This window comes from Delphinapterus leucas, chromosome 5 (genome assembly GCF_059928025.1).
Source record: "Delphinapterus leucas isolate spDelLeu-1000000601 "Yukka" chromosome 5, BTC_Dleu_Yukka2, whole genome shotgun sequence".
In the NCBI taxonomy this organism is placed as follows: Eukaryota; Metazoa; Chordata; class Mammalia; order Artiodactyla; family Monodontidae; genus Delphinapterus; species Delphinapterus leucas.
Window position 1 is genome coordinate 105,665,236 of NC_143133.1, and position 25,640 is coordinate 105,690,875.

At 41.4% G+C, this 25,640-nt stretch overlaps 2 protein-coding genes across 15 annotated transcripts in view; one reads left to right on the top strand and one right to left on the bottom strand.

Moving 5' to 3' along the window:
• LOC111187755 (uncharacterized) overlaps window positions 1-13,163 on the bottom strand; it is a 32,066-nt gene extending 18,903 nt beyond the window's left edge. Inside the window, exons 1-4 of one of the 6 annotated variants that reach the window (XR_016393375.1) lie at window positions 12,815-13,158; window positions 10,641-10,721; window positions 8,954-9,129; window positions 4,716-6,395 (exon numbers count right to left, since the gene is read on the bottom strand). Coding sequence is in view for 1 of the 6 variants with exons in the window: in XM_089912364.1 (XP_089768490.1) it covers window positions 6,280-6,395; window positions 10,641-10,721; window positions 12,815-12,839 (222 nt within the window). In the remaining 5 variants the exon portion in view is untranslated. Of the gene's footprint in view, window positions 1-4,715; window positions 6,396-8,953 lie in introns of those variants that run through there. The other 5 variants (XM_089912364.1, XR_016393374.1, XR_016393376.1 and 2 more) reach the window with 5 other exon arrangements.
• A 122-nt stretch (window positions 13,164-13,285) lies between these two features.
• Window positions 13,286-25,640, top strand: part of FBXW7 (F-box and WD repeat domain containing 7) — a 204,475-nt gene continuing 192,120 nt past the window's right edge. For all 9 annotated transcript variants that reach the window (XM_089912343.1, XM_089912346.1, XM_089912351.1 and 6 more), the window contains exon 1: window positions 13,286-14,366. The gene's annotated coding sequence lies outside the window, so the exon portion shown is untranslated. The remainder of the gene's footprint in view (window positions 14,367-25,640) is intronic.

Below are 25,640 nucleotides of genomic sequence, written 5' to 3' on the forward strand. Positions count from 1 at the left end.
AGTACTTTCAGAATGTAACTGTATTTGGAGATAAGGTCTTTAAAGAGGTGATTAAGTTCAAAAGAGGCCATTAGGGTATGGCCCTAATCCAATATGACTATTGTCCTTATAAGAAGAGTAAGAGGGGACTTCCCTGGTGGCGCAGTGGTTAAGAATCTGCCTGCCAATGCAAGGGACATGGGGTTCAATCCCTGGTCCAGGAAGATCCTACATGTCACAGGGCAACAAAGCCTGTGCACCACAACTACCGAGCCTGCACTCTAGAGCCCATGAGCCACAACTACTGAGCCTGCGTGATGCAACTACTGAAGCCCGTGTACCCAGAGCCCGTGTGTGTAACAAGAGAACCACTGCAATGAGAAGCAGGTGCACCACAACGAAGAGTAGCCCCCGTTCGCCACAACTAGAGAAAGCCCGCGCACAGCAACGAAGACCCAATGCAGCCCAACAAATAAATAAATACATAAATCTTAAAAAAAGAAGGGTAAGAGACCCTACAGATGAGCTCCCACAGGGGAAGGCCATGTGAGGACACAGGGAGAAGGCCAAAGAGAGAGAGGCCCCAAGAGAAACCAACCCTGCCGACACCTTGATCTCGGACTTCCAGTCTCCAAAACTGTGAGAAATACATTTCTGTTGTTTAAGCCACTTGGTCTGTGGAAGTTTGTTATGGCAGCTCTAGCAAATCAATAGAGTAGGGCAATATTACTATCCCCAAGTTATAAATGTATAAACTGAGTTTCAGGGGTTAAGACCTGTACAGACTTAACGTAAGCAGTAAAAGGTTAGAATTGCTCACTGAATTGAATCTAGGTGTCAGATTCTGACATTAAAGATGCTTCAATCTATACAAACAATTTTTAAATCAAATTCTTATTTTTATCAAAGTTAATATATGGGTTTCTGAAAATAACAAGATTCACCTGCCTTTCCCTCATCTAACGTGGCTTCCTCAAAGGCAACCCCTTTGAGCACTTTAGGTGTTTCTACACTTGGTATACGTGTCTAAATAACATGCTGATACAGAATATGTGATGATTTTTCAAACCAAGACATCACCTATGAGGTTCGTTATTAAAGATGAGTCTTAATAATCTCCACACACACACACACACACACACACAGACACACACATCATCACTATCCCTCGCCTTTCATCTCAAAGTTTTATCACGACCTTTGATAATTGTTCTTCTTCTGTATTGTCCTAGTTTTCTCCAGGTTAATTTTATTTTTTGCTTTCATATTAGACTTTCCTCAAATGTCTGGTGATCCTTGGCTGTCCATTCACATTTAAGAAAAAGCTTTTTTCCACTTTACCCTGCTCCCATCCTTCAAAGGTGACTAGTGACTTCCATTTTTGACATTTTCTAGGGTTTCACATCAGAGATTGGCTAGCTATTGCTGGCGCTCTGCAGGAACTTAGGTTTTAACTTCATTTTCTCTAAGTTAGTTGTTCATTGTCTATCTTTCTATCTTCTAGAATTTCCTGACATCTCCTCTCTGCTGTCATTTCATCTCCTGTGCTCTTTGTACTTTTTATGCCTTTTTATTCCTTAACTGTTATTTTAGGGGTTTTTGAGAGTAGAGACAAACACAGGCTTCTAAACAGAAGCCTACATTTCTAATTTTGACTTCTCTTGGGTTTTTACTATTAGTCAATAAGTAATGGTTAGTATCAGCTCAATGCAAATGAATAAAAATATCCCTATTTTTTCAGTTGCCTTTGTCAAAGCCTCTTTTACTTTGAAAACCTTGTGTTATGAGTTATGAGTGTCACGAATAAGAAGAATAACAAGAAATTTCTTACTTAAGTATCACTTATACCTGAAGACGTCTGTGCTCAGAGCAAGGTGAGGAGGGTGTACACACAGGACAAAGGGCTGGTGTGGAGTCCCACGGAGGCTGCCCCAGTGCGTGGTGACAAAGCCTGTGCAGGGAGAGAGGTGAGGATCCGTGCAGGGGCAGAGTCGGGGTGGGATGGGTCCCGGCCAAACAAAGAGGTCACCCACAGTATGGGGCGGCCTGTGGTGAGGTGAGTGAGAGGGTGTCCACCTGCGGGGATGTCCCAGCATGGGATCTGAGCACATGCAGGGCATCCTCATGGGGGAGGGGGCAGGGACAGTGATGGGAGTTTGGTCATATATCAAGAGATTGATCAAATAAGTAAAAAATACTAATGGTAATGAGAACCAGCGTTCTCACCCTCATAGAATGAAGTCATAAACACGGAGAGGGAGAAAACCAGAATACACCTTCAGCATTGGAATTAGAAGTTATCAGTGTGAAATCACGGACTGCAACGTATCTGTATCTTTATGGCATCAATGTTGATATATAAATATAGATGTAAATGTCTGCTTGTGTGTGTATACATGTTCCCTAGCTCCGAACATCAAGAGAGCCTAAAAGCTGGGAACTCAAATTGCAACAAGCAGCCCTATCCAGACTGTGGATTCTAAATACCATTTGCTACGTAGGGGAACCAGGGCTCCTTGGTAGGGTGCCAGATTTAGTACATAAAAATACAGCAAATATTTAGCAAACAAGAAATTATTGCATGGGACATACCTACACTAAATATTTATTAATTATTTATCTGACTTTCAAATTTAACTGATTAACCTCTATTTTATCTGGTATCCCTATTCCTTGGAGAAATGGCCACTTGCAATACTGGGGCAGGGAAAGGACAGTATGAGCTGGGAACATTCTGTTGTGTCAGAAAAAAAAGAAAATACTCACAGAAGGATGAGGCAAAATGACAAAGAAGCCAATTTGAAGGGGTTCTCAAATATGGGACAATGTGAGCCTCAAAATAAATAATAATAGTAACAAATTATAAACCAATGAACAAAATAGGAAACCAGGAGCTGATACTGATGTGAATAAAAGTAAAGGCGTGATAAGGAATAGGATATTTATTTAGATCTAAAGTATCTCTTCGCAAAATTAATACTTGATAATTCCAAATGGAAAAAAATAGTAACTTCATTTTGGAGTTACCTCCTTGTGGAGAAGCCTGGTAGACACCATTTTAATCAAGCGGTTAAAGTGAACATCACCAGTAATAGGACAAATCAAAACTGAGTGTCACCTGAACACAGCATCACTTTGGTGATATTCCTGCCAAACACAAAACACACCCAAATTGAGGGATATTCCACAAAATAACTGAGTCTTCAAAAGTATCAAGGTCATGAAAGTCAAACAAAGAGTGAGGAAACATTTTTGACTAAAGGACACTAAAGAGATGTGACAATTAAATGCAATACATATTCTGAAGTTTAGCCTTTTTTTTTTTGCAGTACGCAGGCCTCTCACGGTTGCGGCCTCTCCCGTTGCGGAGCACAGGCTCCGGACGCGCAGGCTCAGCAGCCATGGCTCACGGGCCTAGCCACTCCGCGGCATGTGGGATCTTCCCGGACCAGGGCACGAACCCATGTCCCCTGCATCGGCAGGCGGACTCTCAACCACTGCGCCACCAGGGAAGTCCATGTATCCTTTTTTTGCTATAAAAGATATTACTGGGATGATTGATGAAATTTAATGAAGGTCTTAGGATTGTTTAATATAAATGATCCGTGTTTATTTTGATGGTTATATTGTGATTATGTGGGAGAATAACTGATTGCACTCCCTTAAGTATTTGGGGATGGTGGGGCATCAGGTTGGCAACTTACCCCCAAATGGCAGTTCAAGATAAAAAAGTTCTTCCTACTGTACTTGTAATTTTTTGTAAGTTTCAGATTGTTTTAAACTAAATAAAAGTAATGCTTATGTTTGGTTTTAAAAGGGAAATGAATATTTAATCATTTTTACACATGGGTCTAAAACAAGAGCTTAAAATGCCACTAATAAGCAGTGTTTTGCAATGATGATGTAAGAGATTAAAAATGAACCACATGGAAGTCACAAATTCATTTATTAAAAATGCTCCTGAAAGTATGTTGCTGGAATTTTTAAACTACAAGAAGCCAAAAAGAAAATTCTACATATTACTGATGTTTGTATGCCAAGCATTGGGGAAATTGCCATTTAAAACAAAAACCATGGTAACTGTTTCTGGGGTTTAGACCTTGGCATTTCATCTCTGGGGTAGATTGGTCTTTTTATGAAAAATATCTTTAAGGGAGCTATGGACTGAATGTTCGTATGTTGAAGTCCTATTCTGCCCTGCCACCCTCCTCTCCTTCCCCCATTGTGATGGTACCAAGAGGTGAGGCCTTTGGGAGGTGAGTAGGATTAGATGAGTTCCTGAAGGAGAAGCCTCATGAATGGGATCAGTGCCCTTTTAAGAGTTAGGAGAGAGGTTGCTGCCCTCTGCTCTCGATCATGTGAGGATGCAAGAAGTCAGCAGTCTGCAACCTGGAAGAAGGCCCTCTCCCCAGCATGCTGGCACCCTGCTCTCAGACTTCCAGCCTCCAGAACTGCGGGGAATAAATTTCTGTTACTTATAAGCCACCTACTCTACGGTAATTTTTTATAGCAGTCAGAACAGACTAAGACAAAGTGTGTCAGACACTCCTAATTTCCTACTCCTTGTCTATTCTTCCCGCTTTCCTTAGTTATAGAAATCCAACCTCTTGTTGGGCAACAATGCCCAGCTAAAATACTACTCAGCCTTCTTTAGATCTAGGTGTGCCCCAAGGCACCACTCTATCAATTAGACCTAAACAGAAGTGTGCTGGAAATGTTGGGAGAAGAATCGGCTTTCCCTCATACAGGCACCATCCGTTCTCCTTCCTTCCAGTCTGCAATTTGGCTGTAGCTCCTGAGGAACAGCAGCCTGTTTGTGACTCATTAAACAACAGGCTTGATGATAAAAGTCAACATGACATTGATGGCAATGAGGACGGCAAGGAAAGAAAAGCAGCCTGGGTACTTGATGGCATTACTGAGCTGCTGTGCCAATCTTGAACTCCCTACCAGTGGATTTTTTATTAAGAGAAACAGCAAACTCTCTACATGTTTATGCCAGTTGGGTTTTCTGTTATTTGCATCTGTATAAATTATTAACAACGAGTTTGATGGGCTTTTTTAATCAAAGGTGGAGACCCAAGACAGTTGAATTGCTTGTAAGAAAGTAAAAGGAATCTTGTATTTAAAGAGACTGTTCTGGAGAGATGTGAAGGGGATGTGGGGTTAGAGTAGCAAATCCAGGGTGACTGGAAGAGACCTAAGGAAAGACATAATCAGTGAGAAATTCCCTAAGGTTGCAACTGACCAACAGTTTTAGGAAAAGTTATATCTGACATCAATTTTGAAATTGTTTCCTGTGCTGTAAGTTGGTTCTTATACTATAATAACCATTTGTTACCCCTCAACCTAAAAGTCTGCTACATAGAACAGTCTTATGTTGATGAAATGAAACACTCGTGTCCAGTGAGGGGCAAGGCACTGAAATAATTTGAGGACACCAGCCATAGTGGAGAGAGCTGGCTCTGAACTTTTCATAACATATAAGAGGGTAGGTCATAACATTTTGTTTGGTTACTGAAAGAAATGTCAATCCTGCAACGACAGGCTGGAGAACCTAAGGATATATTATCCTTGAATTGGAAGCCTATTGGTTGACAAGGAAGCCTTCAACAAATATCTGGAGGGTGCTGATGTTACACCATGTGATTCTTTCACAGAACAGTCAGTACCTAGGATTGTTGTTTTCTTTTCCCTAAATGTCCTTTTTATAGCTTGAATTGGGACTCAGAACTCATATTTCTATAAAAATATAACAAAAGGGGGTTGCATTTTCTCGTCAGGTCACAAAAGCTTACTTATATCACTTAACCTCACTAGATGAGAATACTAACATTCTTTATGTTTTAAATGCAGACTTGTTATTAAACTCAGCAACTTAACATAACTTTATACGTTTTGCTCTGTTCACTGTTTGATTTAAGTCAGGTAGCACTTCTCCAAGCAGCAACTAAGGAATCTGGACTCCTCCTAGCATGTGATCCAATATCTGCACATCCTTTGCTTCTAAGCCTGTAGACAGAGGAGCTGATTATCTCATGGGAAACTTTAGGGATCAAGCCTGGGCATGACACACATTACTCCTGCCCACATTCTGCTGGACAGACTAATCACTGGGCTCCAGCCTAACTGCAAGGGAGGCTGGGAAACACAGTCTTCCTTTGTGGCCAGGGAAGAGGAAAAAGGAACGTGGGCATCTTGCACCTACTTTGCAAGGTTTTGTGAAGATTAAATAACTGCACATTCTAGGTTCTTGTCAAGTATGTCTTTTCCTTCCTTTGGAATCAGCTAAGTACATACTGTGGTGGCAGGCTGCAGTGGTGGTGGGTTCTGGTGCACAGGACTCCTAGTGAAAGGGTTTTGGTAACGAAAATCAGATGCAGATTCTGGTCGAGTTAAGCAGAGGTCGTGGTAGCCTGAAAGACAGGTAGAATGAGAACATAAGGAACTGTGAGTTAGCTGCTCTTGAAAGGGCTCCTAGAAATTTAGGACAAATTCAAGGAGAGGAGAAAGAGGGAATAAGGGTTTTGGCTGGAAGATCAGAGCCTTCCAGGGAAGACATAGTGGGGCAAAGGTAGAAGGAAGCAGCATCTGAGAAACGTACAGGTTGCTTTCGGAAAACAGAGGAATGCGTAGCACCTTCCCCAACCACTGAAGCTGCACGGAGTCAAAGGTGAGTGAAAAAGCCACTGAAGGAAAGGAGATCACCCTTTACTGAAAACATATAACGTTCTTAGTAGACTTAAAAATATAACATTTTAAAAAGGAAATGATATAATGTAAAGCAATTACTTCCAAATAGTATTGGAGAGCCCAGTTTTTAGTTTCCCTAAAAATATTTACATTTAAATATGATTGAAGAATGCAATGTGTGAACCTTGATTGGATCAGGTTGGGGGGGAGGACACAAGCTATCAAAAATAATGTTGGCATTTTATGCTAGAAATTTGCTAAGAGAGTAGATCTTAAATGTCCTCCACCCCCCACCCCACATCAAACACACAAAGGTAACTATGTGAGGTAATGGATTTGTTAACTAACCTTATTGTGGTAATCCATTTCACAATACGTGGGCATATCAAATCATCACGTTGTACACCTTAAACTTATACAATGTTATTGGTCAATTATATCCCATTAAAGCTAGAAAAAAATATTGTTGGGGACAATCAGGAAAATTTAAATGTGATCTAAATTTAGATATAGATTTTTGTTAATTTTCTTAGATCTGGCTAAAGGTTGGGGTTAGGTATATCCTTTTCCTTAGGTGACACCTGCTGAAGCATCACCTAAGAAAAAGGATGAAGCATCATGATGCCTGCAATTTAGTTTCAAGTGTTTCAGAGAACATACATAAAGCAAATATAGCAAAATGTTAACAATGACTAAATCTAGGTGGAAGGTGTATGAACAGAAATCATATTGTTCTTTCAATGTTTCTGTATGTTTAAAAATTGTCATAATGAAAATCTGAAAAATGACAATACGACTGAAGGTTTCTAGCCTGTGATCATTTATTTGCTTATCAAGAGAACAAAGCAGTCACCCAATTATTCATAAAATATATCATCAGATGATAATATAGCTCAAATAGTTTTAGATGGAACTGGCTGGGGTCAAGTATAAAGCCTGGGACATATTGGCACCGGACCGTGAACTCCATGAAGCCAGGACACCATTGTTTTCACCATTATACGTCCAGCACTTAGTCAAGTGCTAGGAAATAGTAGGTGATAAGTAAATTTGTTCATTGAATGGTGAAGTAAATGTGAAAGTTCTATGCTTAGAATAGATATTCCAACCCTTTTGTGTTTTCTACGTACCACTGCTTTTTGGAAGACAAAAAATATACAAATAATATTTATGCATCTGGTACCTTTGGCAACTCCCTACCACTAATTCAATAACTCAGTTTTGAATTTCAAGCCAAAACATTTAGAAACCTGTGCTTTTCAGAGCTAAGTTATGTGTAAGCCTACCTTAATATTTTTATGAAGTTATTTTCTTTAAGGCTGCTTTCACTCGGTATTTTATTTTAAAAATAACAGCCAGATTTTACTGGATAAAAATAGTGACTATTAATGACAAAATCAAATGAAGGATTCTTCTGAAACTTTAAAGGTAAATTATCAAACATAACAAAATTATTTCAAAATTATTTTATTAATTTATTTTCCATTAAAACTAGTAGTCATCTATCATTCATTTTTAGAATCAATCTTTATGCAAACCTAGATTATGATAAAGGCCACACAGGGACAATCTTATCAAACAGTTGATAAGTTTTCTAGATTGATTTGTTCTTGTATTTAAAAATGTCTTTCAAGTTCTGATATCTTCCAACATTTTTAACAGCATTATGATATTATTAGGGAGCTGATCACCAAATCCGAGGGCGTTTGCTGCATCATTTTGACACTACCAACCACTGCTTTTTTTTCAGTTTTTTCAGATGTTGAGGAAGTATGGTAATTCTCTGGAAAGGCGATGGGGCCTAGTGACAGACTGGCTATAAGGGATGAAGGCAAGAGTGGAGAAATCTGCTTTTTAAAAAGCAGGTTTCCATGTAACCCCTTTTTAGCACTATTATTTATATTAATCTCTAAAAATTTTATTCTTTTATTTTATTTTTAACTTTTTTTCGGTACGCGGGCCTCTCACTGTTGTGGCCTCTCCTGTTGCGGAGCACAGGCTCCGGACGCGCATGCTCAGCGGTCATGGCTCACGGGACCAGCCGCTCCGCGGCATGTGGGATCCTCCCAGACCGGGGCACGAACCCGTGTCCCCTGCATCGGCAGGCGGACTCTCAACCACTGCGCCACCAGGGAAGCCCCTATTCTTTTATTTTTATTTAGACCAATCTTAATCTGATCCTAAAGCTGTTAGGCTTAAAATAAAGTAACCTTATCCAACGGTAGAATAAGAGGTTTGCCATGTGGAAGTGAAAAATACTCTATAGACCAGGAGAATTTACCTTACTGCTCCAGGAGCCTGAGGGCCACTGTGATATAATAGCGAGCATACTCTATTTTGAAGACTTGGGGCCGAGTCCAGGCTTCCTTTTTACTTGCTCTTCTGACCCTGGGTAAGTCATTTAATTTCTCTGGGTCTTCCTCCAGCCTTATAATATCACTGACTCTAAACAAAGAACTGACAGAAAAGAAAATGATAAAACAGTCAAGTAGAATATGCTGGGAAAATTTGCCAGGGAGTGACATGGATAGTATGTATTGGATATTAATGAGTAAAATGAAAAAACAAACAAAGTATGTATTTTAGCAGGAACTTTAGGAGGAAAGAAAAAGCCATTGTGATTTTTATAAGATGAATGAACATTGGAAACGAAAAAAAATTTGTGCTGGTGAAACAATTTGTTACACAGTTGCCTATAAAATACAAAGCAACAAAGAACAGACTTTAGTTACACAGATTCAAGAGAATAAACATCTGGCTTTACATACTTGAGGGAAACTAAGTCACAACAAAACCGGAAACCCCCATGATGGATTCCAGTGACAATTTAGTAGCCGAAAGCATGGCATTATTTTGGAATGTAAAAAATATAGCCTTATAGGGCTTCCCTGGTGGCGCAGTGGTTGAGAGTCTGCCTGCCGATGCAGGGTACACAGGTTCGTGCCCCGGTCGGGGAAGATCCCACATGCTGCGGAGCGGCTGGGCCCGTGAGCCATGGCCGCTGCGCCTGCGCGTCTGGAGCCTGTGCTCCGCAACGGGAGAGGCCACAACAGTGAGAGGTCCGCGTACAGCATAAAAAAAAAAAAAAAAAAAAAAATATATATATATATATATATAGCCTTATAGTCCTACTTTTAAGAAGTTTATCATCAAATTCATAAGAGACAATTAGGTAAACTATAATTAGCCTTATTTTGGAAAGAACTTGTCCCAAATGTAACTCATTTGGTAGTATTACCTTACATGAACTATATTATTCAAAAGTGGACTATAAAAGGATATTGGAAAATCGGGTATCTCGGTGATTAGGCATGAAAACGATAACACATTTCACAAAAGAAGAAATACAAATGGCTAGTTGATCTATGAAAACGTCCTCAATAGCATCAGCAATCAGGGAAGTGCAAGTTAAAACCACAATGATAAGTATACACCCCGCCAAGCTGGCAAAGCTGAAAAGGACTGACTATACCAAATGTGGTTGAGGGTGTGGAGCCATGAGGCTCATACACAGTGGGCGTGAGTGTAACACTTTAGAAAACAGCGCGGCATGATTCGTTCAAATTTATAATACACATAACCCCTCCCAGGTATACACCATACAGAAACTCACATAGATGTGATGGAATACATACATGAGGAATATTTACAGCAGCATTTATAACAGTTCCAAACTGGAACAACCTAGATATCCATCAACAATAGAATGCCTAATAAATGACGGCATATTGCTACAATAGAACACTGTAATATGCAACAATTAAAATGAATAAATTACAGTTATAGGAACAACATATGGATTAAAAACGATGTTGAGCGAAGCCATAAGCACAACAGGTTACATATTATTTTGTTCCAAGAAAGGGAAAAACCAAACAATATACTGTTTAGGGATGCATGCATGCTTGTGATAAAACAATAGAGAAAAGCAAGGAAATGGTTATCACAAAAGTTAGAATAATTGTTACCTCTAAAAGGGAGGGAAAGAGTTGTGTTCAGGAAGGTCACTGGGGCACTTCTGGGGTGCTGGCAGTGTTCCAGTTCTTGACCTGGTTGGTTACATGGAGGTTTCTTTTACAATTACTCATTACAACTGAATAACTGATTTATGCATTTTAATGCATATGTCACAATAAAACCGCTAAAAGTAACTGAATATTGTAGATGGAATTTCTAGAAAGAAATTTTGCTAGAAAATTTAGCTTATGAAATCTTTGACAGCAAAAGCTACTGATGTGGGATAATAAAACTGATAAAATAGTTTCTCAGACAAGCTCACTTTCAAGTGTAGCAGAGAAGAGCCTTATACAAATATCCCATTGTTATATTTTAACATAGTATGCAGATCCTTATCATACAAACTGATGTACCAGGCAAAGAACGCTGTTACCTAAAACTTCGGATTTTTTTTGGAATTGCGAATGAACCAGCTGTTTTCTCCTCTGGATTAATAAGAAGTAAAAGAACTAAAGAGATGCAGACCAAGTTGGAAATGTATGAACTTCCTTCTCTGCCGTCACCAGTTCCAGCTGTTTCCTCCAGTTACCATACTGGGTGAAGGGGGTGGATCTTGCCTAGTAAGCTAGTGCAGCTGTAACTTCATCAGTAGGTGGCTGAGTGCCATTCTGCCTCTCGGCACCAAAGTTCTCTGGTGGAGCCACTGACAACGAAAACAGATCAGGCTGCTGAAAAGCTCCATGTGGTTACACACTTTTCTGGAGGCGTCCTCTGCTGGGTCGCAGAGCTCTGATGTTTGCATTCTTTTCATCCAAAGCTCTTAGAACTTAAAATCTGAGGTGCTTGGCTTTACAAAATCCCCTCATTCTGTATATTTTATTCTTGCCATTTTCATGAAAAATTAGGAAGAGGAGCAAAATCCAAAAAGATTTACTTTGTAGCCATGTGGGGCCATCACTTGCTGGTTTGATTTCCTGTGAGTCTTATTTGGAAGGACCTGGCAAGGACTGGTCACGAGAAGAGAGTCAAATCCAGGGTAGCTGAAAAGTAGGAGAGTTAACCTGGTTCTTAGAACTTTGGATGAAGGGCAGCTGTGCAGACGCTACTTTGTGAGTCTCTTCTTGCTTTGGCAATATCCATCTCTCTCCTCCCATCACTTTTACTGCAGCATTTTAATAAAAATGAGCCCTTGGATTTTACCCAGTTACAAGTTTCCTTGGCCTATTTGCATATGGTGGTGGCAGGAGTGTCAGGAACTCTGAGCTCCCCAGATCTGCCTATAAACACTTGCACCTCACCCCCTGAGGTGGAAAGATCTGTAACAGCCACTACTGCTGCTTCCAGACGAGGCAAGGAGCGCCAGAGTCCGGAGACCCAACTGTGGAATCTGCTTCCTTTCATCACTGCTGCTTTTATCTCGTTCTCACACTATTCACCAGGACAGGTTCAAGACAGATTTCTGAGGATTCTGAAATCCTTTTATCTTAAAATTTCTTGTCCTAGAGAACCACCCTTTCAACCTCATGAGTTTTTTACTTTGATTTACTTTCCAGGATAACACCCGTAGGAAGACCTGCCTAAATGGTAATGATATTTTAGAAAGGAAATAGCCTTTGAGTCAGACCTGAAACACAGGCCAAAATTTCTTGATGACGGTAATGGACACTGATTAACAGCCAATACCAGCTCTCCAAAGCTCCAAACCACAAGCAAGAATGATTCCCGAAAGGGAGGCACTGCTAAATTCTCCTCCTGAAAAAGTCAAAAATCCTTCCACACTCTCCGGGAGGATGGCTCCCTTCCCTCGTCCCAGCAATTCGCCTCGTTTTTCACTAAAGACTCAGGTTGTGACTCCTCACTCCGCCGCACCCCTATTTCCTTGCGGGGAGGGGGACGGGGGGAGAGGGATGTGTTACAACTCTCATCTTTACAATGCTACGCAGTTTACAAAGCGCTTGCACTTCCGCAAAACTGCTCTGAGCTCCGCGAGGGAGGGAGGCATTCATTCATTCATTCATCAAACATTTGCTCGGCCCGACCACGCGTTACCGGGCGCTGGGTCTCGCCCCACACGGCGGGAAGGGTGGGGCGCTCGCTCCCTCGAGCAGGTGCAGCGGATCAAGCTGTAAGATAACTTCTCGCTCAGCCGGGCTTTTCGAAGGCCCGTTGGGGCCAAATGCCTCACCTTCGGGTGATGCGCGCCCGAGCATGGCCGCGCGGCCTGGGCCTCCTCCTTGCTCCCCAAGGAGCAGTCACCACCTGCTCTGAAGGAAACCGCTACGGAGCAAGCTCTCTCCACTGCCCTCGGGTCAGGGGTAAGCTTAGGCGGCAGCTTAGGCTCCACGCGGCTCCTCCCCTTCCTCTCCTCAGTTCTGACGCGGCCGTAGAGGCGGCGGCAGCAGCGGCGAGTCCCGCGGCCCGAGGCGCACCCACCCGTTCGCCGAGCCCGACTTCCTCTTCCCTTGGAGCGTCATCGTGCGCGCCAGAGGCGCCCAGGGCGGGGTGGTTGGAAAGGGGAAAAAAGGCCCGCGGAGGAAGCCTCCGAGCGGAGAGAAAAGGGAGGGGGGAAGAGAGCGGTTGCTAGGTGACTTGCGTCATCGGTCTGCGCCGTTTTCCTCCCGCCCCTCTCTCTGGAGTGAGGCGAGAGCCCCGCACTGAGCGAGGGAGACAGCGAGCTGAGCTCGGGGCGCTACCGCCGCCGCCGCCGAGAGCGTGAGAGCGAGGGAGCATCCGAGAGACCCAGCGCCCTTGCACTGGCCGCCGCCGAGACCTCCGCCTTAACCTGGGCCAGAGGGAGCCGCGGCCACCCCTCTTCTCCCCCCCTCGCCTTCCCGGCCGGCAGCGGCGGCTGCACACGCCGGAGCCAGAGCCCGAGCCGGAGCCGGTGGCTGGGGGGCAGGGAGGCGGCTACCTCGGGTCGGGACTAGTCGGCTGCTCCGCGGTGAGAGGACGCTGAGGAGGGGCCGGAGCTTCTGTCCGTTCCGGGGCGCGGGGCGAGGGACCCCCAAGGTGGAGGGAGGGGGTCCCAGCCGCAGCGACACATGCTGGAGCCGGGAGCGGGGGCGGCGCCGAGCGGAGCCGGCCGGGTCCCCCACCTCGCCGCCGCCTCGGCCACCCGCCCGGGGCCGTAGCATCTTGCCCCGGAGTGTATGAGCCGGGACCCCAAGCCCGGCAACCACCCCCCGACCGGGGGGGCGGGGACCCCGATGTGAAGCGGAGGCCGGGGCGGCGGGGACAGCAGGACCGGCGCCGCCGTCCTTTCCTTCCCTGCCCCCTCCCCTCCGCCCCCTCGGGGGTCTTCTTTCTCGGCCAGTCGCCGGCCCCCCGGCTCCTCGGCAGGACTCCGGGAGGAGTTCTTAGAGCCCCCTCCCCTGCCCCAGCCCCGAGGGCGGCGGGGCCGGGGGGGACCCGGGGGGCCGGCCGCAGCCTCCGCCCAGAAGAAACTTTTCAAAAAACAAAATTCGGAGCCTCCCAAACGTGACTGTCTGGGGAGAAGTGGCCCGGGACGGGCAGAAGACCCAGCCTGAAGAGACCCAGGAAGAGGAAAAGAGGAGGTAAGCGGGGCCGCCGCCTCGTCTGCTCCGGCGGCGCGGAAGAGACCCGGGTGGCCGCCGGCTTAGCGATCCCAGCCCCGCTTCTTCCTCACTAACGCTCCGGAGCCTGCCGCAGCTGCCGCCTGAGTCCCAAGGAGGAAGGGACGCACCCCACTCTCTCAGCGCCCGGCTCTTCTCTAAAGTGTGAGTGGCCCCGGGAAAGGGAATGGAGGGATAGAAAGGGGGAGGATGCTGGGGCGTTCTCCGGAGTTTTGCCGGTGTTTTCCAGGAGTGTTGGGAGTGTATAGACGAGAGGGGTACCTTAGTCCTCACTGCGGGGAGAGGCATCCGGCAGTCCAGTGTTTTGTAACCTTTTAGCGCTCTGTACGTGTGATACGCAAGCCCACAGGTTTCTCTTCGAGGAGTTCTGTCTTTCTCCAGGGTGGACACTTGGTATCTTTCTGGCCAGTAATTGGCAAAAGGAAATTGAGGGCACACAGAGCCTATGTGCGCACAAGGGACATCTCTGTAATACATATTTTCCTGGTACACCCGGTGGGAAACAGCGCAGTAGTTTTTGTCTCTGGGCAACTCTTATTTGGTTCTCAAGTGGGAACCCCTGACTCTTTGAACCCCTGAAAGTAAAATTGCTTTCTTTTTTGCCAGTCTTCCTTGAGAGATTTCATTTCAGTACCTAGTGGTACAGGAATTTTTTTTACCTTCTCATTTCCTGGGTGCAGTTCCTGCGTATCAGGAAGACACTGTAACATTTCAGTTACTCAGGAAATTCTGAGGTCTTTTGATCACAACTGATTTGGGGGAGAGCATTTAGTACTTTAACCAGTTTATAAAAGGTATTAAATTTTTTCCTTACCCAAATGCTTTTTTTTTTTTTTTTTTGAGTAGCATATGTCCTAATTGCTAGCAGTTTTTTGTTTGTTGGAATGACTTGAAGCTTTGCTTATTTGAGTTATCTCCTGCTTCTCTATCAAATGAGGAGAAACTTCTGATGTTTAATTCTTTGAAGAATGATGTTTTTCCTCTTCCTTTATTTTAAAGGTGAAATCTGTAAAATCTTTGATTTGTAATTTAGGTATCCCCTCAGAGTGCCAAATTAAGGTGCAGGAAAGTAATTGACATTTCATATGTTTATACAGACCTTAGGGTTAAGCATAGGGTGGAATTTTATATAACAGAACATAGGCAGTACTAAGAATTATGGCCCCTCCAGACAATTGTGTGAGCTTACACTCTCTGAAGCCACTGCTGAGAGAAACTTTGTGGGAGTGAATGTAAGCCTGGGATTATCCATGCTAACTTTTCCATTCAGGATCTTGATTAAACTTATTTAAAACTTTCTCAAACACTTTTCATCCTGTACTTTTTCTCTTTTGAAGAGATGAATTCTGCAAGTTTACTAGCCCCTGAATTATGTAACAGTTCATTTATTTATCCCAAACCTGTCTCTTTATAAAGTTTCAAGACACATCCCAAGTTTGTATTTTGAGAATTGCTAGAACAAGCTGGAGTTCATCTTTTCCTGGTTTGTAGATTTTGATTGTTCCTCTTTACTATCATCTTTCCTGACTTTTTGTCTTAAAATAATTTCTTCCATCCTTTTGATCACTTTGCCCTCCTTTGGAACTTCACCAGCTGTTTTGTTTTTCTTTATATGCCTTTTCCTTGTTATGCTTTTGTTAGGAACCTTAAATTCTACTTTAAATAAGTACTGGCATCAAAATATTGAGTAGTGGGGCTTCCCTGGTGGCGCAGTGGTTGAGAGTCCGCCCGCCGATGCAGGGGACACGGGTTCGTGCCCCGGTCCGGGAAGATCCCACATGCCGCGGAGCGGCTGGGCCCGTGAGCCATGGCCGCTGAGCCTGCATGTGCTCCGCAGCGGGACAGGCCACAGCAGTGAGAGGCCCACGTACCGCAAAATATATATATATATATATATATATATATATATATACATATATATATAGAGTAGTGGATGTAGTGTTAGATGTGGAATCAAAAACAAATTTTGCGGGCTGCCCTGGTGGCGCAGTGGTTGAGAGTCCGCCTGCCGATGCAGGGGGACATGGGTTCGTGCCTCGGTCTGGGAAGATCCCACATGCTGCGGAGCGGCTGGGCCCGTGAGCCATGGCCGCTGAGCCTGCGCGTCCGGAGCCTGTGCTCCGCAACGGGAGAGGCCACAACAGTGAGAGGCCCGCGTACTGCAAAAACAAAACAAAACAAATGTCTCTAGATCTGTTATTTTGTGACCTTGAGGAAGTCATGTATCCCATACTTCACAAACATAGGAGGAAGAGAAATCTAGTCTTGCATAGGCTGTTTTTTGGGGGAGGAAAAGAGGACAGACCAACAAACTAGTTTGAGCGTAGATTATACTCCATCAAAGTTGCTTACAACTTTGACTTGTATTGTTTTGACTATAGATTGGTTAAAAATCATGGTAATGTTTAATGTATATTTGGGTAGCAAAGAAACAACAGAGCATTTGTGGGTCCCTGCCTTTGAGATGCTTTTGCTTATGGGTGGCAGAGGCAGTGAAACACAGATTCCACAAAATTATAGAAAAGGAGGAATGGACCAGTTTTTATCTACGACCACTGTATGTCAGCAACTGTTTGGTACCTTATAGATGTAAATGTATTTGTACATTTTTCACTAGGGAAATGTTGATGTTGGACTATACAGAACTTATTGGAGTGTCTGAGCCAGGAGAAAGTGTTTTTTAGGAAGAAAAGAACAGGTGGAGATAGTGTTTAAGACTTTTGGAATTGGAGGGGGTGAGGGACAAATGTAATTAGGACGTTAGCTTATAGGAATACAGAGGGAGATTGTTGAGTAGGCTTAGGGCCAATTTGTGTTTGTGTGGATACATGTTTACAGCCCAGAGAATGAACTGAGAACAATGTTTCTGAGAGGGTAGTTTTAGACCACTGAGAAGAAATCGTATTTTAAGCCAAGAGGCATTATACCTGGATTAGGATTTTGTTTTTCTAGAGAACTAACATTTTTACACTACAGTCATTGAAGAGCTATACAGATGGAGGGGTGAAAAAAAAGGTGCTTCCAGTATGTTGGTATGGTGCTAGTGGTTTCTTATAAAAAGTAATTCAGAAATGAGGCAGTGGACTTTGGACATTAAATTTTAGGGTTAAAGTTGGATACCAATGCAATCTTAAGACAGTAAAATAATGAGTGATATGCTGAAAATGTAGAATTGGGAGTCATTATAAAAGTACTAAGGTTTCTCTATAGTGCTGATGGAGAGTAGAGAGCTGAAAAATGGGTATTTGAGGGGAGGGGAATGTGTTAAAGTTAGCAAAGATACAGGAAGAGGAGAATGGATGAGGCTCTCCTGTTTTAAAAGTGAATAAGGGTTGAAATTGAAAAAGGAGGAGCACCCTTTAAACATGGGCACCAGTTCAGTCTTAGGGTAGATGATTACTTTTGAAATACTAACAAGCTTTCTGTAAGGTATATAGGTCCCTGGAGATTGTTCAGAAGAATATATAAGATTTCAGTGTTAAGGAACTTATACATAAAAGGACAGATCTGTTTCATCAAATTCATGTTTTTTAAGTTTGCCTTTCATTATTATCCTAAGTTTGGTCTCTAACATGACGAAGTGGGGCTAAAAATAGCTGGCAAAGAACGCTGCTTCCCCTGCTCGCAGTTGGTGTGTGTCTTTGTGTCCCATACAATGGAGGGGATATCCCTGTGTTGGCACAGCAGTGCTGAAAATGCCTTAAAAAAAAATCTTTTTATTAAAAAACAAACAAAAACCAACTTGGCACTTAAAAAAATTCAGACGTCTTCGAAGCATTTATGGACATTGGAAGACTGATTTTTTAAAAAATTAAAATTAAAAATTTTTGTGGTGAAACTTGCATTTAGTGTTGACACTAACAAGGATTAAGGATTGTGAGGTAGGGAATATGTATATCCACACTTTTTTGTGTTCCTTAGTTCCAATTCACCTTCTTAGTAGCCTGTTTGGCCTCTTCTTAAGAGTGATAATTCAAATGGCAGGACCTTCTGGGCCACAGCTATTTAGACAGGGAGCTAGATCTATGGTGGTCCTAGGATCTGGAATATATGCCATATGAGTGCCTTCTCTCCTCACCCACTATTTTCCACAACAGTTTTTATGCAGGCGAAATCATGATTCAGTGAACTTTAAAGGGCAGCCTTTTGGGGTTAACATGATTTACTAGTGAATGCAAGTGGGGAAGGTGGGGCCCTGGTAGTAGGGAGTGATCACCTCGTGTGCTCTGCCTTGGCAACTTTGGGACTGATATGGGATGATTAAAGAGCCTTGAGGGTGTGTGTTTGTGTGTTTTATCACCGGATGATCCCAAAGCCCACACCTAGGCTAGCAGCAGCCCAATTCGTGTACTTGGAGATGGTTTTTGGAGAAGTCTTGTGTTGCCTCCGGCATCTCATTGTGTAGAGGAGGGGTCGGCATACTTTTTTTTGGTGAAAGGCCAGTTATTGAATAGTAAATAGTTTAGATTTTGTGGACCATATGGTCTGTGTCGCAACAATGCAGTTCTGCTCTTGAAGTGCTCTTGAACGCCACAGACAGTATGTAAGTGATCGAATGTGAATATGTTCTAATAAAACCTTATACATAAAAACAGGAGGTAGGTTGGGTTTGGCTCGTCGTTTATGGACCCCTGGTATAGAACACTGACTGCCAAGTCCACCAACATGCAGTATGAGCTTCATTCCACTACGAAGCTGGGACTGGCTCTTTTAGCTGGTCTCTGTTTTCTAAATGAGATGTGTTCCTTGGAGGCAGTCTTAAAATGATTCTGCATAAAGCACAGAGTCTTCTGTTCAAGGTACTTTTGCCTCCACAGTGATGAAAACTATGGACTGAGGAGCAGGGGCAATGCCATCTATAAAGTGATGAAGCTAAAAAGTAGGACTACTTGTATTTCTTATTCAAAGATACCATACCATATAAGATACCATATAGTGATATACTGGCTGTGTATCATGGCCAGAAGTATCTTTGAAGAAACTTGTGAGTATAATCTTGAAAGGTTCTGAAAATAAGTTGTAAAGCATTTACTTTAGATGTAAAATTAGAAGTATTGATGATTTGTTTGAATCAGATGAAAATATTTGTCAAACTATAAGAACATTAAGGTTTGGTACTTCTGTTTCTTAAAGCTTTGATCTTTTGCAGTGACCAAATTCATTGTGTAGAATTATTGGCTCCACAATTTTTGTTTTGTTAATTTCAAGTATTATATCTTACCAGATCACTTAAATCATTTAACTCTGTACTTTAAAAAGTTTTGCTGTGTTCTTAAGGGTAAATGTAGCATGGGTTAATAGATTCACCCAAAAAATAAATCTCAGATGTGTTGTTTAGAAAGGGTAATTCACTTTGTGCAATTTTACATCACAGCTAATATCAAAACATCTGTTTCATATGTCAGCATTGGACGGTGGTATATTTCTACCCTGGTTTCATAAATCTTATTTATCTCAGGAGTCCCCTGTTTATGGCAGGGGAAGGGGTTGTTCTTGCAGTAGTGACCACTTTTTAGTTTCAAACCTGCTTTTACTTTATATAATGTTTCTACATATATAATTGATACTTCAATTCCTCTTCCTTTAAAAAAGAGGTCTGACAATTTTACATGACCTGACAATTTTAGTATACCTTTTAGAAAGAAGGTCACTGTAAAGTTGCTTTTCGGTACGCCGGCCTCTCACTGTTGTGGCCGCTCCCGTTGCGGAGCACAGGCTCCAGACGCGCAGGCTCAGCGGCCATGGCTCACGGGCCCAGCCACTGTGCGGCATGTGGGATCTTCCTGGACTGGGGCATGAACCCGTGTCCCCTGCATCGGCAGGTGGACTCTCAACCCCTGCGCCACTAGGGAAGCCCTAAAGTTGCTTTTTTATTCATTAGGAGAGGATTCTTTCCTTGCTTTTTAAAAAAATCTTGCTTTTATTTCAAGCTTAAGGATGAGTGGCAATTTAAAAGACACAAGATGTCCATCTCCTATCTCCTACCTTCTATCCAAATAGAAATATTCTGTATTGGTGACACTTCCAGTGGACCAGGGAAAAGAGTGGTGTATTAGGTTTCATTTATTTATTTATTTTAATGTAGCTGAATTGTCATTACAGATGAGTAAAGTTGTTTTCAAATAATGAACTCTTGCTGTTAAACATTTCTACTTTGAGACTTTTCCCCACTGAGTGTCAAACCAGTCTGTCTTATGCCTTAGTTTAGTTTTAGATTTTTGCTACTTTTTTATGATACCTCATTGATACTGTCTCATGTTCCCTTTCACACTGTGTTTGGAGTGTGTTTCCTAAATCTACATGAAATTTCCTGAACACTATGGGATATATATTTTCTAATAATTATACTTTTACACACATGTATATTTAGAATTTCCTCCTGTTCTACCTTCAGAATTGTGAAATATTTGAGGGAACATCTGTACTTGATCTGGATATTGAGTGACAAACCAATGTATACAGTTTTTTCTAAAATGTTCCCTTAAAAAATTTTGAGTAACAATTGATTTCTCTAAAACTAAGAAAATATTATGTTTGTGTTGTATTATCCTGCAATACAGGTAGTTGGAAAATAATAAAAAAAATGGGCAAGAGACGTGATTGTTTGGTATCTTATTTTTTGCTCTTTCCCCTCATCTAAGGGATAGCTAGTAGATCAGTCAGATATTGTGCAGTTTCTGTTGCTCTGCTGTTTCACCTCAGCCCTTTTTTTCCAGCTGAAGGTTAGCTACTGGAAATCTGGGTGGCTTTAGGCAGGAGGTAGCATGTGCTGTTTGTGTGTCTGTGTGTACATGTATCATGCTAGATGCTCCTTCATGACTGCTGTGGAATTTAGGAAATATTAGAAGATAGTGGTACAAAATATTTTTAATATCACTTAGCCTTTCCTCTGAGAGGATCACCATAGGAGAAGATACTGAACCCATCAGTATATGTTAGGTCAAATGTGAAGTGTCAAGACAGATTGCTTGTTTGTTTTTGGAACAATGTATATAACTTAATGAGACTTTTAGGATGGCATGCTTTTCAGGGTAGTGTAAGGGGTAGTAATAGACCTTTGCATGACATCCTCTAGGTCTGAGAAGGACTTGTCCCACTAATAATGGTGGGTAATTTATAACTATCTAATGGTTGAAAATATGCATACATGGAGCCAGCAACAGTTGCTAATTCATTTCTCATTTCCCTCATAAAATACATTGATACTCTGGAGGCAGAAGACTCATTAGTTAGGCAGTATCTTTCTTGGCTTCCTGGCATGGGACAAGCTACTTATCCTTTTACTGTCGACTTTATCACCTGTTGATGGGGACGTGTCTTACACAGGGTTGTTGTTAGGATTAAATGAGATAATGTAAAACATATGCAAAGCTCTTCCAGTGCCTGGCATATAGTAAGGTGACCCATCACTGTTAACTTATTAAGTTAAAGATCTTTTAAAGTGTGACATAGACAGAAGGCTAAAGTCAGGCTTTATATTGCCGAACACTTAAATTCAGCCATTGAGTTTGACAAATAATACTGAAGTAATTCTGCCGTGTTTTCAAAAGCCTCTGAAACAGTGTATCATTCATTAATGTTTTTATTTTAAAAAAATATTAAAAAGTAAAGAAATGGCAGAACTGCTGTGCTTATTATTTATAGAAAAGAAAGACTGATTTGAACATAACTGGAATTTGAATTCATCCCTAAAGACTTCAATAGTGCTTAGATCAGAAAGGACTCTTTTGAATAATTTATTACCTCTGAAAATGACTGCGGTTTAAATTGTCCATTTAGAAATATCAGGATGTAATTGGATTATCCAGTCTTTAAACTATCCATCTCTTTAACACTGGGAATAAAAAACTTAAAAGAAACTGTGAAGTTTAATAAGTTTTATTTGTATCGTTACATCTCAAATTAAGATTGAAGGAATTTTATTTGAAGGATTTTATTGAAGGATTTTGTTTTAACTAAATTTTTAGTTTTCTCCTTTTCCTAAAATGATGAGAGCGAGGGAGGGAGGGTTGGCTATTCCCTTTTCATGCTCAATATTTATTAAATACAGGATCAGTTTTCAGAAATAACTTTTCCTTCAGACTTGGCATAATCAATGTTCTATTGGCCAATTCAAGAAATAAATGCTTCTTGATAGTTTTTTGTATTTGGAAAGTATTTCTACTTTGAGAACAATTCGTCTATGCCTTCATAGTTTGTTTGTTTAATAGAACTGTATATTTAAGATAAGTGTATGAAAAAAATCCAAAGGCAGAAAGAAAAGATTGAGCTATGTTCCTTAGCACTGTTTGTCTTGCCAACTCTTGTTCTCATTCTTTAACTTTTCTTTTAAGGCAGATTTGCTTTAGATTTTGGTGTAAATGCAGAAATCAGATTGACTTATATATTAGTGGATCTCTGGTTAAGTAGTTAATTTAATGGATATTCTAGTTTTTAAACAAAGTCAGTATTTTAAATATTTCTCTCTGTTGGTAGTGATTGGAGTTATAATTCTGGAGTTAGCTTCTTTCCATTTTAGAGATTTTCAGAAAGAATTACAATTATGAATAGGTTACTGGATAGATGGGAGAAGAGCATAATCTCTAGTGAGTTTAATTTCTTCCTGTTTATTTATTATGTCTATAATACCAGGTTATATAAATAAATATGCTGGTCATCAGCTTTCTTTTGCATGATTGGTTGTCTCTTCATTGACTAACATAACTTTTGGAATGCTGCTCTAACGAGTAGGGAACCTTTTTTCTACCTGAGTATTACACAGGTAGACTTTTTTCCTTAGAGAAATATAAAAGTTTTAACTAGATTAGAAATTGAGAGTAGGAAACAAGTTTTCCAAGTTTTTGTAAAGGCCTTTTAGTAGGAGAGGAGAGATGGGATGTATAGAGGAGGGGAGAGACACAGATCGAAGGAGGGAGGGAAGTGGCAGATTCGGGGAGAATGGGTCAGGAAATTTTGAGGTCAGCCTTAGTCAGAGGTCACACCCTGTTATTTCTTTGGGTTGTGGACACGGGGTGTTACCACTCGTTATCTACCACCCTTTGAAATGTTGATTAGATGATTGACTCTAGCTCCTAGTTTTTTAACATCTGGATTCTTTAAACCATTGAAGTTTTAATCTGTATGGGATAATCAGTGTATTCTAGGGTGGGAAAAAATCCACAGTACCTGCTAGGAGAGGGGGCGGACATATGGTTTTTGACTACATTGGAATTTCGTTTTGGTTTTGGTTTGTTGTCTTTCCTCATTGGCCACATTTCCCTAGCTTTGCCTTAGAAGGATACTTGTAATTCTATGTATGTGACATAGTAGTTGAGAGGCAAGCCTTGGAGTTGATAGACCCAGGTTCCAGCTGTGCTGCTTTGTGACCTTGGTCAAGTTGTTTATTCTGTGTGTGAACCTGTAAAACTGGGATGATAATAATAGTACCTACCTCTCTAAAAAGGTAGTTAAGGGGATTGAGATAATGGATCACAGTGTCTGGCTCAGAGTTAGTGCTCAATAAATGTTAGTTGTTGTAATAATAATAAACATTACAATATTATTGTTATTTTTTTGTGGTTGCTGAAGGTCTTTGTAACCTTTGTTTCTGAATATGTCACTATTTTGAATAGTGCCTTTATTCAGCAGCGGATATTTACTGAACACTTACTGTGCCAGGCATTGATCTAAGTGAACAGAACATTATAATCCCTGCCCTCTTGAAGCTTACATTTTGGCTGAAGGAGACAAAATACATAAAGCAAAGTAGATGACCCATCACTCTTCTTATGAAATTTGGTGTTTGACTCATATGTCTAAGCCTCCATTAACCAACCCTACCAGTCTTCACCTTTAGGTCTTTTGCATTCATTCCTGTTGCTGTGCTTGAGAGTGTTTGTGGCAGGAACACCCTAAAAGCACACAACTAGTGTCATTGTCTCCAGCTATTGGGCGATCTTAATTTTAAGACAGACTTATTACTCCATCATTTCCTTGGCTTACTGTTTAAGTTGGCTATCACAAATCTTTCCTTTTAGTCCTCATACTTCTGTTTCACATTGTTTACAGAAGTGTTGCTCCTCCCCAGCTTATCATGTTTTGCTTATCCATTTCATTTCCAAAAGGGATTAATAGAAACCTCTTTTCAGAAGTATTCCCTGACTAATCTAACTATATACTTTCCTTCTGCTCTTTTTTAACTTCTCACCTTCTATGTGTTGTTAACGGAGATATTTAACTTCCTTATTCTGTCTTTTTAAAAAAATACTGTTCTTTTATCTTCAATTAAATTGTAAGCCTTATTAGGTCAGGGACTACTTTTCTATTCTGAGCCTTAGCTTCCTCACTTGAAAAAAAGATAATACCTACCTCACAGGGATGTTGTGAGATTTCAGAGAGAGAATGTATGGAAAAGATAATACCAAATCCTTAATAAACGTAGTTTTCTTTTCTTTGAACCACTCTAGTTCCCAAAGTTTGTACGGGGCATGCATACAGTCAGTGCTTAAAAAAATACTTGTTAATTTATCCTGAATTGAGGTTGGGAGTCTTTTAATTTAACTTCCACTTGTGTGGATAATTTTAGTTTTTACTTCCAGATAAGATTCAAAATATTAACTTTCCAAGTATCTGATGAAAAAAGCCGAGGCATGAATAAGAGACAACAGAACCGTGCTTAGAGTAGGGATTGAATCCCCATTGTGTGGGTTCAGTTCGGGCTGGTTGTGTGACTTTTGGCAGGTTGTTTAACTCTTGGCCTCAGTTTCTTTATTTGTAAGATGGGGAAAATAATAACTACCTCATGGATACTATGTTGTTAGATTAAATGAGAATAAATGAGAAGCACAGAACATTGCCTGGCATATAGCAGTAGCCTCAGGGAACATTTGGCAATATCCAGAGATGTTTTTGATGGTCACAGCTGGGGGAGAGGTATGTGTGAGGGTGCTACTAGTATTTTGTGGGGAGAGGCCAGGTATAATCATTGTACACAGGACAGCACCCCGCGACGAGGGATTATCTGGTTCAAAAGGTCAGTGGTGCCAAGATTAGGAAACCTTGCTTTATCGTTAAGCTGTTTCTCATTTGCTTATCTTTGTAGTATAAGGTACTTTGCCAGTTAGATTCTGTATAAATACTGACATCCTTCACTTGTATCTAAAAACTGACTGTATATCCATTTGTATGCAACATATGCATATTTGTGTGTATGTGTGTATGTATGTGCTTTTATGTATGTCTCTGTACCTTGCTATTTCCTCTGCCTGGAGTATTATTTCCCTTTCATCTGTGAAACATTTATCTCTTAAGACTGTACTTAAATATCATCTCCTCTAGGAAGCCTGTCCTGGTTAATGTGAGTAGAGTTAGTTGTTCTTTCTTCTGGTTACCCACAGTATCTATGTGACTTTTACAGCACTTAACATAGTTATTTGTATT